The sequence below is a fragment of the Drosophila subobscura genome, chromosome U, assembly GCF_008121235.1.
Source record: "Drosophila subobscura isolate 14011-0131.10 chromosome U, UCBerk_Dsub_1.0, whole genome shotgun sequence".
Taxonomy (NCBI): domain Eukaryota; kingdom Metazoa; phylum Arthropoda; class Insecta; order Diptera; family Drosophilidae; genus Drosophila; species Drosophila subobscura.
The window spans coordinates 20,999,199-21,017,771 of NC_048534.1; the positions used below are offsets into that span (position 1 = coordinate 20,999,199).

An 18,573-nucleotide genomic window follows, 5' to 3' on the forward strand; every position below is an offset into this window, starting at 1 on the left:
TTACTGCCTCTCTCTTACTGGCCGTGTGGGTGAGTTGTGCGCAAACGCGTGATTTTAACAGCTGTTCCCAGGGATGCTGCGCCACAGAAAGTACACAGCGCGAAAATATTTGTAACTGATTTTAGTAACCCAAAGAAAAATTATTATGTTTTAACTAAATGATTGATATGAATATCTGCCTTACCTTATTATCTTCCTTGGGGCTAATACTGATGTGAATCCATCATAGACCATAGGCCATAGGGAATCATGTTTGAAATTGTTTTCCCAAATTTTCATGGAATAGTTCGGAGCATTAATTGCGATTTGCATGTTGCAAAAATCGCAAACTGCGTAATTAACCGTAGGATTCTTTTTGACAGCCAATGTTTTATGGGCACTGACCTTTGCTTTGCAGAGCTCCCGCTGTTCTTCAAGAAAAGCTTCTTCTTGATTGGACTGGGTATTTTTGTGTGCAAGTACATACATAAGTGCCCATCGGAACAAAAACGAATAAATGTATGTTAAATATTCATAAATATAATTGAAATCTAAGGGTTTGGTGGGCACGTGGGATTAGCTTTTGGCTAATATAAATAAGCTGTGGAAATTAATAAAAATTCTTTGAACAAAATTCCGTGTCCGCTCGAAGACTGACCTTTCCTTGCGAGAAGGCCACAAAATAAAATTTTGAGAATTAAAAAAAAAATGAAAGATAGGGATGAACCACTTCAAGGATGATAAAATTGTGCATTCAATATCTTGGAAAATCAACACGCGCCACAGATTATTGTATGTCCAAGCTGAATATTTTGAATATTTACAAAATATCGCCAAAATTAATGAGCCTTAATCCCAGAACCTATTCAGTCTACGAGTGCTCTTTGTGCACTGCAATTCCAATGTTTCTTACATGCAAAATACTTAAGTATCCATACACATCGACACTCACACACACAGACAGAGAGGAAGAGAGGATGCGAGAGTGTGGCAAAGGACACATGCAGCGAGGAGTCAACAGAGTTCGTTCATGCCTGAATCTTATGCCTTTCCCCCACCTCAGGGCTGAAGCAGGCAACAAGTGGGCAGAAGCAAAGGAGACCCAAGGCAGCGAAATCCTGCCAAAGGACTTCGTATATCGCTCATTAGACGGACCTACCAAAAAAGCGCAACAGGCTGCAATAAGCCCACACAAGAACACACATGCACTGAGAAAAAGAGGAATTCGAGAAACATTCAAAATATGTATACAAAATTTAGTTTTCAAAGGTTAAATTAAATTAATTTTAAATTAAATGCTTTCTATTTTGAAAAGCAGTTAAATATCAAATGAAATCCCTTAAAATTCAAACTTTTTAACCATAAAATTGTAGGAAAATATTGCCATTCATGCCATACAAAAAGTATTCAACTTTTAAATTAAAGTCTCCATAAATGGATGTGTCAGTGGATGAATCAATGGATGTGCACGTAAAGAACAAAATGTTTAATTTCCGTAGAGTAAACAAAGCATTTTCACGTCTTTTATCAGATTCTAAGAGTCTAAGAGAGCTAAGAAAACCCAAATCCCAGAAGAACTGGAAAAAAACTGTGTTATCCAAAGATTTAAATATATGGACTACAGCGGGTTTGTGTTTGTTTTTGTTTCGGTGTACATCCAATACGTATATCACCCACGTAGCGTCGTATGTGTGTGTTAATAACTTGGCTGCAGGCAGGACATGGATTTTGATGTTCAATAATTACAGCAACAACAGCCACAAGGAGCCACAGGACGCGAGGAGGAGAGTGAAAGCAGCGTAAATCAAAGTATGAAAAAAGCATTTCACTGTTGACTGCCCGCCCCTCTTTGAAGCTGTTCCTTGGCGATTAACAAGCATTTATAATGTTTCATTATTGTAAAAAAGGGCGAGGGAAAAAAAGATCCAAACGACATGGAGACTGTGTGGCTGCTATAAAAGCGTCAGACGCATAAAGGCAACGCTTCAGTTGAAATTTCAAAAGTGTCGAACGCAGAATTCCGAGCAACATCTTCCCAGTGGAAGGCAGCAGGATTGACATTAATTAGTTTCCTGCAGCTAAAACGCAATGCAGCACCAACATTGGCAGAGCCCACTGCATACTCCGAGGCGCAGGTGGAACAGAACCAAAGCCAACAGCATCGGGAGTGGCAGGAGCCTCAGCAGCAGAACCTATCACCTGCCAGCCTTGTTGATTATCCTGCTCGTACTCATCCAGAACTTTGAGCTCCACATGTGCCGTCAATTGATGAGGCAGCCAAATGATAAACGCTCCAAGGACAAGCTCTCCTTCCTGGGCAGCGCTGCAGCCTCTGCACAGGCGGCCCAGCCCGAGGCTATGGCTGCAGATGATAAGCGAAATGCAGGAAGGTCATCTCCCAGCCAGCCCGAGGAGATATTCAGTGCCCCAACCGACGATAGCTACGACGAGTACCCGGTAAGTGGACATCAAACAGGGCACAGGACACCCACGAAGCGCTAGCTGCGTGGGCCGTGTCGGGTTCACCTTTTTTTGCTCACTTGCTATTATTTTTTTTGGGCACCTATCATTTTACACACAATTTGAAATCGTATATTTTTCATTTGATTGCTTTTACTTTGACCCAAAGGTAAATTTGTGCTAAAAAATCTGACGTCACGTCGCTTTGATTATGGAAGGTCCTAGAACAAGTTTTAGGTGAAGATTATGCTGGTGCGCCTAATGAGGGTTGGGCCTGGTCTAGGGGTATGTTCCAAGAATGGAGTGGCCTATGTGGCTGCGTGGGAAGTTGTTTTGATGTGTAAAGCATGGAAAATATTAGAATAACGGCATTGTTCGAATAGCTGAGGTTACCCTTAGAAGTACAGAAAATTATGGCAAGTAATATAATAAAATTGTGTAGAAATTTATGTTGATGAATGCATTTTGAATACTAAGCTCTAAGATGCGATTTTTAATGGTTTGATTTTTAATTTCTACTACTAATTGGTAATTTACATTACCTTTCCTCCACAGATGGTTGTCCCAAAGCGAGCTGCTCTACTCCTGGATCGACTGATGGTCGCCCTGCACCATGCCCTTGAACAAGAACGAGTTGGACATCGCATTGGTGACTTTTATGCGGACAAGAACAATCTTAATGCAAAATTGAGTGAATACAAGAACGGATTGGAGGAGCACCATTCAGGAGATGATGGTGAGTGCTGGAATAAAGTCCCACCATTTGAACTGACATTGGAGTTTCGATACAGGGATCAATCTGCATATGTATAGCGATGATGATCCGGGCGTAATGTTGGATTATGATTTCAAAGATTTGAATCAAATCAATCGCGCCACCGGCGAAACAGTAAGTTGGAATATAAAACCTAAATTGTAATATAAGACATAAAATTAGCAGCGCGATGTGTAAGAAAATTTCAGTTAATGGCAAAGAGCTTTCAGAGAAGAGCCGGTGCGGAGTCGGAGCGAAGTGGATCGCCCGCCGCTGCTGGTTCCTCCCCCACTGGTTCCCGGCGCATCCATTCATCCGGCGGTGGTCGCATGTACTGGCGTTGCTATTTCAATGCCGTCAGCTGCTTCTAAAATACCCAACCAATCTATACCCATCTGGAGTGTAACAATACGATCCCCAGAGATGTGTGTTTTAGAGACAGTTTCCATTTCCCGTTTGGTGGCTGCTGTGAGAGTTTTTCGTGCAATTAACTGAAAAGAATCCCAACATCCAACAACCCAAGTTCTGTAATTTGTATCTGTAGTGGTATCTGTATCTCGTATCTTGTATCTGTATCTGTAACTGTAACTGTATATCGGTGTATTTGTAGCTCTGTTTATCAATGGAACTCACTGTGAAACTGCGTTATAAATAAACCACAAATGATAAATTCAATCGCATTCATAAATAAATTAATTGATATTCTCTATTCCATGCACCCCAACTCCCAAGTTCCTATAAATATACGTACAGACAGACAAGTGTAGTATATCTCTTGGGGAAATTACGGCACAGGACAGGAGTATCGTAATCCCAGCCATGCTTAATGCTGATTGACATGACCATAAAACTTTATTCCCAACCAAATCCAACGCATGCCCTGAACTCGTGTCTCCCATTGCGTTTTATTTTCGGTTGCTGATTGGGGAGCGGAAGTGCTACTTACACATATCGATCAGTATGTGGATCATGATCATAGTTGCATTGCTACTGGTAGAGTTACATATGGGAGGAGCTTATCCCAGATGGGTTCTAAGCCTTGAATCGTATCTCCTGCATCACCTGAATTGTACTCTCCTCAAACTCTTAGCACTCACTCTTTCCTGCGCTACCATCTCTAGTAGCCCCACCTGCAATCACATCCAATTTCTATCACCACACCTTTACTCCACTCCCCTTTTCATCAATATTCTGCCTCTCCTTTCGTGCCCTTTCTAATGCAAATTAACCACTTAAACTTCTTGCAAACTATTCAGCGCACTCTTTGCCACTCAATGCATAGAATTACGCATAGGTCAGCCTTCCCTTCCCCTCTTTTCCGATGATCGGTTTAAGTGTGCGATTCACGTGTATGCCTTCATTTATTTCCTTTATTTTTGCATTTTAAAGTTTTTTTTGTGGTGCCGAAGGGCAAAATTTCATTGGCCAATAGAGCGCATTAATGACTTTGTTTGAATGGACATTAATGGTCTTTTATGTGCATCTAATTGCCTTCGTTAATTGATGTTCTGCAGCTACCATCAGGAGAGAAATCCGCCTCACAACAGAATGGTGCCATTTCACTCGATAATCTCTTCCTGCCACATGTCGCGATTTCCTTATCAATGGGCCATAAATCATTGACAGAGCCAGAGCAACTACTGTCTGTGTGCATTTTGGACTCTTTTTGGTATGTAACCTCTACGTCACAGATCCCGGCGTCGAAACGTATGCAACAAGTACTGCCACGCCGCGACCAAATCGTCAACAGGTGCCGCTGTCCTCTGATACTCACCACGCCCAGAGTTGAGTGGTTGAACGCGAGGATGAGGGTGGGCTGAGGTTGGCTGTCCGTGTGGTGAATTAATAAGTCGCAACACATTGTTCATACGCACCATTGTACGAGCGTGAACAAGAGCCGCTGGCTAGCTGGATTGGTGACTAGGGGATACTCTACAAGTGTCTAGATTCCTTTATGTGTTGGAAGGTTTCCAAATTTGGCACCATTTTCTCCGTATTGCTTGCATTTAATTTACGAGGATTAAGTTGGAGTTTCAAAATAAATTTCAACTTCATGAATGATGGGATAAATATGCACAGATTAAATATATTCAGTCAGACATTTACCGAACCGATGAACATTGGTAGAAACTGCCGATTGAATTGTCCATAATTTCCTACACTAAGAAAGGATATTGGTAAATACGATGAAAGGAACATGAGAAAAAGTGGGCAAAGAAGTGTTTTCATTATAAATCCTTTCAAATGTTTACAATCGTACCATCAAAATATTCAATCTTCACCTTTTTTGCAGAACATTTCTATAATTTGACATTTCAACCACCTATTAAAGTTCTAAAAGTACTCCATGTACCCTGCTTATAGGCCAAGTATAACAACAAGTGTTAGATACTTGTTGCAGTATCGCTTGACATGAGGCATAAAGCTTCGCCTAAGCATACGCTTCCCCTCCAGCTAGCAGAGTCCCTGCCTTCCTTCCTTCCTTACTTCCCCAATTGCTCGTGCTTCCTGCTGTTGCTGCTGCTGGCTCTGTTGGCTTCGTCGTTTGCGTTGTCGTTGCTGCTTGTCGTCGTCAGCCAGCGGCAGCAGAACGTTGGCTATTTTGTATATAAAGCCCAGTGTCAGACATGGCCAACATCGAGTTAACCATTTCCCTTCTTGGCGTTCACATCGAGAGTGACAGCAGCAACAAGTGAAAACCAAACGTCCAAGGATCACAGCAGAGTTCGGCCAAATTCCAAGAGCAAATAGTTACCACAATTAACATCAGGAATCGTCGTCTACAGTTCGACACATTTCTGTTCAACGCCTGGCGCCAGATTTGTCTAATTTCCCGACGCCATTTAAATTACCGGCAATTTCCAGCCCATCCCCCAAGCAGACAGTCGGTGAGTAGAGTTCCCGGAGGAGGTGTTCAAGCCATTCAAATTGTTGGCCCACCTTTTGGCCCTCTGGGGGGACACTAAAGCCGCCGGCCGGCCAGTCGGCGTGCCTGGCGATTAATTGAAATGGGCATTTGTGTGTCAACGCAAATGAATTTGTGGGCGCGGAAATTGTGCGACAAGTGAATTATCGGCGGGCGAGTGAGTTATGGCCAGTGATATCATATCATATGGGCAGATATCCACAGGGATTATTGAGCAAAGAAACTTTTCTGCTCATATGGGTAGTGCAGTGATGGGAAATTGGAACAGATCACATGAAAATATCGAGAATCCATGGGTTAATTGTCATAGCCTAAGGATTAGTAGCCACTGTTGGATTTAAATATGAATGAGGCTTTCCAGTCTTTCAATCAAAATTGAATATTTCTAAATTAATGATATTTTTATCCTAAAAAAGACATTTTTAATGCCATCACTTCTTGCTTTGATTTCTTTATTTCTGATAGGAAAAATGTAGACATTTCTTACGTTTTTAGTAAGTGAGAATTAAGTTATTTTTCTAAATTACTTTTAGTTTTCGAGCTAGCTGTTTGCAGTTTTTTCATTCCATAACTTTTTATTTAAAGTGGAAGACAGACGTAAAGGCTTTGATTACAATAAACCTAGATTTCAACAGAATATTTCTAGCAATGTGAAACTAAATTTATAGTGAAAATTAATGTCAAGAATTGTGTTGACACAATAAGCTAAAAAAAAAGTTTTTCTAAAAAAGGAAGACAAATCTGAGAATTCTGAGAAACAGCTTAAAGAAGAATACAAAGATAATAGAAATGAGCATGCTCATGGCATAGTTATAGTTACATCATTCAAAGGTAGACTTAAAAAAAACATTCCTTAAAAAGTGTGATGGTTTCCAAGTTTAATCGCCTGCAAATACTTTCAGCATTTCCCACAATTTTCCAATAAACCTTCCTTAAATGACACACAACAATTATTATGCATAAATTCTACAACTGAATGAAGCTGCTTCAAAATTGCAAAATATTGATGGCGGTTTTGAAAGAAACTTTTCCTACTTACAAAAATAATTGCCGCTCATTTCTGTTTTGTTCGCATTTAAAGCCACTCAGAAATGCTCAACGAAAGTAGAGCTTAGGGCAGAAAGTCCCAACAAATTGATTGACATTTTACAACAATGAAGTTGGTGCCAGAGGTGCTGGGTCTTTGTTGTAAGCCAGAAACTCCCACAGGCTGGCAAATATATGCCACTCGTAGTCAATACATCATCAGCTTTTAGCCCTTGCCCCCCATGATGTATTTAAATGTAATTTTTTGTTTTGAATTTATGTATGGTACTTGCGTCACTTTGGGGACCCTGGCTCGAGACCCCCGGTAATGACAGACAACATTCGAGTGGGAGAGGAAACCTTCTCCTACGCTTTTGGCTCAATGAAAATGTTTTTGAATTATTAATGAAGTGTAGAAGAATCTGGCCAGTGCAAAGCTAACTCTGTTCTGTGCTCCTTTTGATTTAAACTTCAATCTCCATTCAAGGCACTGATGATAAATAACTCGACTTCAGTTGGTTCTAGACTGGATTCGCCTCTCGACCGATTCGTGCTGAAGCCGCAATCAAATTGCATTTAATATTTATTAGAATTTCCCTTTCCTTGTTTGTTTTTTCTTTTATTTTTTAGACTGTGGTTCGAGGGCATCAATGGAGCAGATAATTTTAGGCTGAAGTTATGATAGAAAAAAAGGGAGAGGGAGCACGTCCTATTGCCGCTGGGGTTAAAACAAAAATAGCTCTCGTCTAAATATTTAATTATTTCAAAATGAAGTTGGTCATTCAGCATAATTTATTCAACTTTGATGAATCACTTGAACTGTTTGCCACAATAAATTAATTTATATTTGCCTGCATTTGCCGACATCAAAAAATCATACATTTAAGGACTTAAGACTTAAATTGTAATTGGATTACTGTAAAAATTCAATCACATTTGATATTTCCAACCTTCCTGGAAATGGTCGCAATATTTTTCTAGGACGTTCATATCTATCAAATATTTTTGTATTACATTTATTTTCCTTTCCGTCTATCGTTGAGTGGCTACATTATTGACAAATCTTCCATTTCCCAAACACATTTTTCCCGGAAACCCTTATCTTCCGGCAATTGATCTGTCCCCTCCATTTCCCCATCTCCAAAAGAGCGCTCCAGTAATTGAGCAGAGAATTTTGGCATTGCCGAAGTTTTAAAACCTAATTGAGGGAGCAACTCTTCCGCTTAGGATGTTGGCTTTGAACCAAAGTTGCCACAAATCCAGGCGAAACCACAGGCACGGGCAAACCGATGAAACTCGATACAACATCAAGTGCTCCTCCGCAGAGTGCTCCTGCCCCAAAAGCAGGAAAATGGAAAGCAATTTTTTTCGGCTTCCACTGTTTATTTGAAGATGTCTGAAGTTTCCAAGTTTTGGGTGACGTGACTGACGTAATTTTAATTTGCTTCAAGTGGAAATGGCCCCTGGAAAATATCATATGACCAGATAAATCACATGGCCAAGGACACGCTGGCGCTGGCAGGTTTGTGCCAGACACAAACACACATTAATGATGCCCACGGCAGGTCCTTGGCGCAAATATTTAGCCAACGATATTTGGTCTTTAGCTAATTATACCCTGTAATTGTTGGAGTGGAGGGGCATGATGTCTGGTACTGGAGGAATCATTTTGTGATGCAGACACCATTTGCAAGTGCTGCCATCCGGTTTGAACTCATTCCAATCATAGTAAAGGGTATCCAATAGTCCAAATGTCTCTTCTAATGGTAGAACCACTCTCTTGTTTGAAAGTTCCATTTCGCCCGGAGCCGAAACAACGGAAACAAAATCAACGAAAACTCAAACTGAAAATGGAACTAAGCTGCTTGTGGCACAGACAGAGAGAGAGAGAGAGAGCTCTGGCATCCTGGTCCAGGGATTAGCCGGCAATGGTTCGGTGGGGACGAGCGACACCAACGTGAAAATTGCATTTTCCTTTTGCTACTTTTCACTCCTTTTGTTTCTGCCTTTCTGCTGCTGCATTGTCGCGGCTGTGGTTGGCCCGACTCTGATATTAAATTTCCAATTAACATTCGAGCATTATTTATCGGTGGCAATAAAAGTGTCCTGATTATGCCTGGCTCCGGGGCCCTGCTTTAGGGCCTGGTGCGGGTCTGGTCCGGTTTGGGCCTTTTATTATTCCATTTGATCTGGCTAAAGTTCGAGGAGGCAATTTGCCATCCACCCATCCCTCCCACAGCCTTGTTATTAGTTTTTATTTATCACTCACTAGCTGCCTAATCTATCAAATATTTTATGAGCTAAAAGCGTTTTCCATGCACGGTAAAAAGTGCTGCTGCTGCTGCTGCTGCTGCTGTTAGGCATTGTAATTATCTTTGTTTGGTTGTAATACATTTGTAAAGTGTTTTAGGGGTTCGCCTGCTGCATGGAAAATATACCCATATGCAGGATGCAGCCTGCCATTAAAATGCTTTTATGGCCATGCCTTTGAGCCATTAATAGAAACAAATTGCAGCGGAAATTATTACGTAGAGAATTTGTAATGTTTAAATATAATTAATGGTAACTAAAGTTCATAGTTTAAAACAATTAGTTTAGTTCCAGGACAATTTGTTTTTATCTTTAAACCATTGAGAACTTATCCCATTGTTTTTGAGGGTTTTTAGGATATAGTTAGAAACTCCTTAGCATGTCCTTAACCAGCAGCAAAATCAGGAAAATGCAAAAATGACAAGCCATAAAACACTGTACAATAAACAAATTCTAGGCAGCTGCTTAGGGTGTCTCCTCTCATTTTCTTCAAGCAACATTTTATGAGCTGCAGCAGCCAGATGAGACAAGTCATTAACATTTACGGTTCCACATCATTGAGAAGATCCTTCATGGAGCAAGGGCCGGGCCTCGTCTCTGGCGTCTTTTTATGTGCGTCGCTTACCTGTTGCACGCTGATGACACTGAAAGTCATTTGATGACCTCATTTCCCCAGACCAAACGAGTGTATACGAGGGAGTTATCTACCCTGATTTCCCTTGCAGCTTTATCTACTTACATATTCATGCTTTGTGTATGGGATTTTCTTTTGATTTTACGCCCACTTCATGGCCAACAAATTAGTAATTAGATGTGGCCTGTTACTGTCTGAAGGAGTGCTGCAAATGTCCCTTCTCTGGCTCTACGATGTGAGCAAGGCATTTGTGGATTGACTTGGTCTGCATGCTGCATATGTTTAATTCATGAGACAATTCCATGAATAGAAAAATGGCCTCTACCTTTGATGTTTGTCATAGGAATGTAGGAGTAAAATTACTCCTAAAATTAGGAATGCAGCAATCCATATGTTAATGTTTTTGTTTACAAAGGGAAAGATGTTTGAAGATAAGGGAAATTAATGTTAGTTTTGCCTAGCTTCCTCCTAGCTAGAAAGCTTTTACATTTATTTATAGATGATAAATAGATTTTCAAGCTGATGTTGACGATTTCTCATTCACTTTGTAACAGCTTCTGGATTTTATTTTATAATACTCTTCTTTATTTACCCAAAGATCGAAGCGTTTGAAAACGTTTTCTTCATCTTAAAAAAATTTCTCAATAAACTTTAACAAATTCCCCGTTCTCCCAGCTTTATTTTCAACCATTCAAACGTATTATATACGATTTATTTGTGTACAATTGATATAATCTGCCATTCAAGGATCTAATTCAAGGAGAAAAGCTCAACTTGAAGTTATGAAATCCTTGATAAATGCACGAGTTGAACTTGAAGTGTCATAACAAACTGTCAGAGACTTTTCTGATTGATTCCACAATCTCCTTCGCACTTACATAAGCCTTGAGGGTCATGGCGGAGGGGTTTTCGCTATAAATTCACACATCTGTGGCTGTGGCTGTGGATGCGAAGAACCCATATCAACTCGAATCACGTTTCGGCTCAGCTACGGTACAAAATCAATTAAAATTTCGCCACCCACTGACCGTTTGAAGGCCAGTGTCCAGGAGTTATTGTGTGGCTGCCACACGTTGCACAATTGGCATTGTACTTACACATTATGGATGCAGTGCGCGTGGGTGTCTGGCAGTTGCAATGTTTCGGTTGCGAGTTCATATCCGCTTTTAATTGCGGAAATGCACTTAAGCCGGGACTAAGGTGAAAAGCAGGAGAAGGTGAAGCCACTCGACCCGGCCTTCTGGCCAAAGGGTATGCGGGTCACGTTTGTGGAAACAAGTGTCCTGGACTCACTCCAATCTGCTTTGTTATGAGCTCTTGTTGAGCGCGATGCTCGCAAAGAATAACAACTGCAATAGGAGTCTGTGACCTTTAATTAAAAGTATTGCCCGCCAACGTTTTTTTACAGTCTGTGTTGCATGCAACACAGCTTTGAGCTTCAAAGGATTAGCCTGGCAACAAAAAAAAGGATGGTTGAGTGTGTTGCACTGTTGGCTCAAATTCTGCGAGGCTGGCAAAGCCTTTTGCGTGCAGTTTCGTGTTGTGCAATATTAGTTACAGATTAAATGGCATTTCGAACTACATATGGCTAAGCTACTCTGTAAGAGAGTGACTATAACAATGCTTAACAATTCCCTGCCTTTATTCTCTAACACTTTCAGTAGAAAACCGCACGAAAATGATGAAATTCGTACAGATTCTGTTGTGCTATGGCCTGCTCCTGGCTCTGCTCTTCTCCGTTAGCGAGGCCCGACCCTCCACAGCCGAAACAGGACCCGTAAGTACAACCCGTAGGGTCAAACCCAAGCGTGACCTTAGCTCTGAATTAACTCTATGATTTACTTTGACTGTAGGATGCCGATGGACTGGAGGGACAGGAGGGTGAGGATGTGCGCGGCGCCTATGGTGGAGGTTATGACATGCCAGCCCAGGCCATCTATCCCAACATACCCATGGACCGCCTGCAGATGCTCTTCGCCCAGTACAGACCCACGTAAGAGGATTGAGGGATTGAGGGAGTGGTGCATAATTAATCTATATCCCAGTTACAGCGCCTACTTGAGGACCCCCTCCTATGGCAATATGAATGAGCTCTATAGGCTGCCCGAGAGCAAGCGTCAAGTGAGGTATCGGCAGTGCTACTTCAATCCCATCTCCTGCTTTAGGAAGTAAATCCATACCTCGCCGGAAGTGAATCCGTGTACCCGAAAGAACCCTTGGATAGCACATTAACATTTCAAGCATTTCAAACAAAAAAACAAAAAGAGAATAGAGAAAAACCAAATCAAGCCCAGCATGGAATTTAGCATAAAACCTCAGACAAAATTTAACGCAAATATTTAGTGCAATTAAACTAAAGCTAAGACTCAAACTACATATATCTAAATATATATACACAATATCGAAAATATATAAATGTCTAAACAAATTACTGCAAAAAATGCTTCATTGTAGTTACCAAAAAAAAAAGCGAAAAAAGCATATAAATATTTATTGAAATATATTTGCAAGACAAATGAAAATTGTAAGCCCATTTCGTTGTTGGTTTCTAACAATTCTTGATTTACGCTTGGCATATGGTGTGGTAAAATAATATCAAATTGATTCCTAAATATAAACGTTTATGAAAATACAATTTGAATAATTTTGAATTGCAACTGAAATTTGCTTTTGTACATTTAAATGTTTCTTTCAAAGCTCTCTTGTATAATATGAACTCAGCAATTTATGAAATGTAAAACTTAGAGCCATATAACAATATCCATATAAAAATCTATACATGTAATATATATGCAAACATAAATTAAATAAAGTTATACTACGTACGAGTACGAGTACGTACAAAATAAATGCGAATGCTGAAGGAACAGTTTAGTTTTCCCATTTTCAGGTTGAACTTTGAATAGCACCTTGTTAGCAGAAAGATTTTCTAGATATTTATGTTTACAATATTTACATTATTGTACATTTTATCCTTAATATGCCCTACCACGAACTAATTTTCTTAATCTGCTGTTTCTTATAATCATGTGGAAGTATGTATAAACCGTTAGAGATATTGTCAATCTTGTGATGTTTCAAAATACAAAGATTTCATAAGCACATCCTTGATCGGGGCTGCGAGCTACCTAGGCATTTAACCTTCTTGCAACAACTAATATCTCCCTCTAAAATCTCTAGGAAAATATCATGGTAAATGGTTTTTGTGTATTAAATCCACACAATTCTGGAGGCTATTCTGGAGTTGGTTTCTGTTGATGTTCCATCCGAAACATCCTAAAATTGCATTATGTATCAATTATGTTTTTATATATTCATCCAAATTCGTTTCTGTTATTTTTCAAATATGTTTTATTTCATTGTCAATGTTCATGAACATTGTATTGAATTTATTTTTAATTAAAATATACATCTTGAGATGGAAAGATGACACATTTTTGCTTGCATATTTATTAGGTTTTTATTAAACACTTTTAAGATCTTTTAGGAACATTAAAGTTTTAGAATTGATTCAATTTGTAAGAAATATTTCATGTATCTCAGTTTGTTATTCTTATATCTAACTTTTTTCATAAATCACTTTCTATATGTTTTGAATATGGATATGGTTTGCCTCTTAGGCGGTTTCTCCTTTAGTTTTCCGCTGAACTTGCATAGATCTTGAAGAACTCTTCTGTTTTATCACTCCATTCAATCGAATATAATTGATTACAATTACAATTAACGATCCGCCTTCGGATCTGTACATCCTTATCACATTTATCTGGCTCGTATATTGTCAGATATTCAGGCGTCTCGCCTCCAAGTTCTTGGCCTGATATTTGCCAATGGACTGGCGCTGCTTCATTTGGAGAACGAGTCGATCCGGGGTGGAGATCTTGAAGCCATTGCCTCTGCGGTGGCGCTCTTCGATCTTCAGCGAGGTGGCCATCATGAAGATGGAGAAGACGAGGGCAATTAGATAGCGAACGATTAGCATATTGTGACAAACGCTGTCCGAAACCAAGACTGGACAGTCCAGCGTTTCCAGTTCGCTCTTTTATAGCCCAAGTGCACTGAGTATATCCGTTACCTGTACCAGGAGCCATCCCTCCCCTCTGCTAACCCGGGGGATTAGCGATTGGCAAGAGTTTTTATAGCCCTACCACTCCCCAATAAACAATTTCTGCGCTAATCCACTTGGCAATTTCCACTTCCTCTACAAGAAATCCGCACTCTCTCTTGTGATCGCAAAGATGTTGCCTCAGACCAGATACAAAAGGGAAAACTAATTGCCATGCCCTGATGAGTGGAAGTTCCAAGAAGGAGACAATATCGACCTACCTGATGCTGCACCCTGGACCCTGTTTTATGATCTCCGCTCTCATCTCTCTTTCTGTTGCTTTTTGCCATTAGACATTTTAATTGTTAATTTTTGCAGAAAGCAAAGCTGGCCAGCAAGGAGGCAGCAGCAGCAGCAGGAAAATTTAAATAATGGCCAAGCTGCAGGCAGAATCCGAAAGAGAGGAATCCAATGGCTACCTGCATTTATTATCTGTTGCTGCTGCTGCTGCTGCTGCTCCTCCTGCTGCTGTTGCTGCTGCTGCCACAGAATGCTCCTCTTCTGCCGCTGATCTACTCGACTCGAGTGCCATCAACGTGAAAACAAGTGGCAACAATTTTCTATAAATTGCATTTGTGCAAAATTAAGTTCAATCTTGGCCAAGTCGCGAACCAGTAGCTGTATCTCTTCGGCTTGCATCCGCTCGTCTGGGTCTGCGCCCAGTCTCCCCTCTGCCCCTCCCCACTCTCTCTCACTCTGATCTTTCACTGCTGGAGTAGCCAAACTCCATTAACTTTGCAATTGGCCACCATAACTCGTCCGTCGGTCGCCCGTTGCCGCCGTCACCTCGTCGCCCATTTGGCCGCCGCATCCACATCCACATCCACATCCACCTCTACATCTCGACATCCACATCCACATCCCACAGAGCACCAGGCCGGGCCGGGCCGGGGCCAGGTCCAGTCCAGGCGAGGCCTGGCCCCATCGCTTGTTAGTTTTTGCGCCAGATCGTTTATAATAATTCGTATGCGAGTCATGTCATGGCCCCTAAAGTGTATCTGCAGCCGCGCAGTCGCAGTCGCAGTCGTCGCGGTCGTTGCGCATATCTGTATCTAGTCAAAGCGCAAGTAGAGATGGTCTCGTGACACGAACCAGGGAATGCTATGCAATTGATATGTGGGGTAGAAAGTATGTCTTAGTAATTTATAAAGTAAAATTGGAGAAAGAAAGTAAATTTAAAGAAAGAAACAGCTAAATGATTAGTCTGAGGTGCCCTGAGGTTCCTGTGAGAATTTAAAGACATTTAATAGATCGTAAACATCTTGCAAGATACACAAGATGACTACCAATACTTGACAACATAGTCCTAAAGGTGTCTCAATCGAAAGCAAACTAATAAGTTTGAATATTTTGCAACTTCAATTAACTTTAATAACTTTTAAAAACCTTTCCCTTCCATCACTTTACTTGTAACCACGAAACACCTCTCACGACTCACGCCCATCTCTGGGTAATGGAGTGGCAAGTCTTGGGATCGCCTGCTCTCGCTTGGCCTGATCTGGTCAACTATGCAACCGGCAGCAGCGGAGTCGCCACAGCAGTCGCTGCCCCAGCCACAGCCCCAGCCCCCAGTCGGGTGACTCGAACTTGACTTCACTTGGCTTGATCTTGTGCCCGTTTCTTCTGCGCATAGCTTTGGGTCGCCACTGGCTGCATCTTTCTCTCCGCATCTCACGGCCAACTCCAATTCCCCTCCTGGGCACCCTGGCTGGCCCCAAGGCCCGTTGTCATACCACTTTAAACGCGGCGCTTTGTGCTGGTTTTGTTCTATTGGTAAAAGGAAGTTAGAAAAATGCTCTGAATTCATGCGGACGCTGTTAGGGGCCAAGGCGAGGCGAGGCGGTGGCCTTAAGTGAATTGTGCCCGAGACAAGCTTCCAGCTGGGCCGCCCTCGGATCAGGCAAGGCAATTTCTATGGGGCGAGAATATGTTCAGGGTTGAATGGCTCAGAAATATTCCAAAAGTTGAAGAGTTGAGATAAATGGATTGAGGGAAAGTTTTAGTATAGAAAGGAAGAATTTGGGTTTATAAAATGTACCTGTGGAATAGAGATCCCAACTAAAAAGAAGATCATATTCGCTTTATTGATTTGATTTGAACTTTGTGTCATTATTGGCCTGCACTCTAGTACCCAATGGCCCCATCCTGCACCTTCGGCTGCCGCAAAAGGGCAAAGACAACAGCAACAAGAGAAGAGAAATATGAAATTCCAAACAACTGCGGGGCACTTAAGGCACTGCTGCTGCTGGTGCTGGTCAAGTCGCATCTCGAACTCGAACTTCCCAACGTAACCGGTAGTCAGTGTCGTGGCTCCGCATTCACTTGGCCACAGAAACAAGACCATAGCCGTAGCTTGGACCATCGCTGGCCATCGTCGTCACCATGTCGTCGTCGTCGTCGTCGGACTCCTTGGACAATGTTGCAATGTTGCTCTTATTTCAGAACATGACCATCGTCCAAAGCGAGGCCAGGGAGGAATGCCTTAATTCAGGAATTTAATGAAAAATGCTCTATGAAGCGCTGCAGCAGCGGCACCAGCAGCAAATTACAACAAAAAAAGTAAGAAATAACAAAAAAAACAAGCGAGGAAAACTTCAGCGAGCGCACAGAAGCCCATCGGAGGATGGAGTGGAAGGAGCCGAACAGAATGGGACGGGGAACAAAAAGGTTAAAATTAAAATCTTCGCTGCCTCTTGTTCTCCTTAGTTGAGCGGTTTGTTTTTCAATATACCAAATACCCTTTAGAAATCTAATCAGCAATGGGGTATGTGAGGATCAGTAGGAATAAGGGTTGAGACATTGCATAATTTAGAGGCAATGAAAAGGTTTCAGGTAATGCTTTAAACTTGGATTAAGTTTCTAATAATTATGATAATGGTTTTAACTTTTATGTTTTCCCGAAAACTAACAGACAAAAGTGAAAGTGGAGCTCGTGTAAGGTTTTCTAAGTCTTCCAAATAAATCATTTCACCAATGATCTCGATACGGAAAAGTCTTGGATCTTCTCCACCTAAAATCTTTTATCCTTTTCCGGCTTAACTTTCCCTGCAAATATCTAGTAAATATCTCTCGCTTTCAAAACTAGACCCTAACTAATAAGCTTTTTCCAGAGGGTATACTCAAATCGAGCACCAAACCCTAAGTCCTGACTGCCACTGCTCTTTGTTTTGTTGCTTTTCAATCCAAGCGAACTGCAAACTGCGCGCTTCAAGCAGTGTGTGAGATCGGTGGCAGGTGATGCCGTTCAACTTTGAGGTTGAGTAGCTTGATGCGACCGACCAAAGTTGACCAGTTCCCCTCCTTGTGCCACACTCCACTCCAGTCCACACCTCCACCTCCTCCTCCACCTCCCTCTCTCTGGTTGCGAGTGCGTCTGCAGCTCCTGTTGCTCCGCGTTGAGCGTTGTAAATTACATTTTCCAAATGCTTTTGCCATGTCGAACCAAAAAGCCATGTACATATGTGGCATAAAGGAGCTGCTGCTGCCGCTGCTGCTGGCTGTTGGCCATGGCCAGTAGCTGGGCAGCAACTAGTGGCAGCATCTGCCTCTCTCTTTCGCTCTGTCTCTGTGGCCCTGGCCGTGGTCGTGGTTGCCTCCGCCTTTGCTTCCGTTTTGATTTGGAACACTTGTTGCAGTGTGGCAGCGGCAGCGGCAGCGGCAGTCCAGCCTCTCTTCTGCCTGCCTCTCTTCTACCTTATAGATTTGTCCTCCAACAACAAGAAACATTCATTCCTTGGGGATATGTACCTACATACATACACCCATATATAAATATATATATACATATACACCATATATACTCGCACAATGTTCCTACATGGATTCCAACATGGCATTTGGGATGCTCCTTCTTCAATGCTCTTTTCGGTTCGGTTTTTTCTTCTTCCCTCTCTTTCCCTTGCTGCGTATTTAAACATTTTGTTGTTGCTTATGGTTTGGGGATTGTGGGATCTCCTGTTGATTATGTTGTTGTAGTTTGTTCAGATCGTTGTTGATTGTTGTTGAGTGTTGATTGTTGCAAGCGGCCGCAACTGGAGACTGCCGCGGTAGGTAGCTGCCTGCCGGCTGGACCCTCAGAGCTGTTCGCTTTGATTAACAGAGTGAGAGATTTTTACACGAGATTATCATTAGCAGAGAGATAGATATCGGGGGTTGCCGTTAGATTATGGGTAGGTTAAATATTTATATTTTGTGTACGAATTTGAAGGATCAGCAGAAGCTTAATAGCAGCGAAAAGAAATTCCAAACGGCTTTTACACTGAAGAAGTTAACTTATGGGCAGTGAAGAGTTTGAAGTGTGGAGCTTTCTTGAGAGGAAGTTTAGGCATAATTTTAGCTCTGGCTGCAGATCAGCTGCCTGCCGATTTGTGCATTAGTTCCCT

General features: G+C 41.6%; 3 protein-coding genes across 5 annotated transcripts; 2 read left to right on the forward strand and 1 right to left on the reverse strand.

Moving 5' to 3' along the window:
* Window positions 1–1,981: 1,981 nt before the first annotated feature.
* On the forward strand, window positions 1,982–3,690 carry LOC117900713. 2 transcript variants are annotated; one of them, XM_034811174.1, is made up of 4 exons: window positions 1,982–2,436; window positions 2,995–3,175; window positions 3,231–3,328; window positions 3,403–3,690. In XM_034811174.1, exons 1-4 carry the CDS (start codon window positions 2,068–2,070, stop codon window positions 3,562–3,564), a joined length of 810 nt encoding a protein of 269 aa, XP_034667065.1. In that variant the 5' UTR covers window positions 1,982–2,067; the 3' UTR covers window positions 3,565–3,690. The 2 variants fall into 2 exon arrangements, with proteins under 2 accessions (XP_034667065.1, XP_034667066.1); XM_034811175.1 differs by having other exon boundaries at window positions 3,424–3,690.
* A 2,153-nt stretch (window positions 3,691–5,843) lies between these two features.
* Window positions 5,844–12,363, forward strand: LOC117900247. Of its 2 annotated transcripts, none has more exons than XM_034810545.1 (4): window positions 5,844–6,081; window positions 11,751–11,866; window positions 11,943–12,082; window positions 12,135–12,363. In XM_034810545.1, the coding sequence occupies exons 2-4, from the start codon at window positions 11,768–11,770 to the stop codon at window positions 12,259–12,261; spliced, it is 366 nt and encodes a 121-aa protein (XP_034666436.1). In that variant the 5' UTR covers window positions 5,844–6,081; window positions 11,751–11,767; the 3' UTR covers window positions 12,262–12,363. The 2 variants fall into 2 exon arrangements, with proteins under 2 accessions (XP_034666436.1, XP_034666437.1); XM_034810546.1 differs by having other exon boundaries at window positions 12,141–12,363.
* Window positions 12,364–13,582: 1,219 nt separating this feature from the next.
* Window positions 13,583–14,209, reverse strand: LOC117900248. The gene has a single exon (XM_034810547.1). It carries the CDS (start codon window positions 14,066–14,068, stop codon window positions 13,868–13,870), a length of 201 nt encoding a protein of 66 aa, XP_034666438.1. The 5' UTR covers window positions 14,069–14,209; the 3' UTR covers window positions 13,583–13,867.
* Window positions 14,210–18,573: the final 4,364 nt, after the last annotated feature.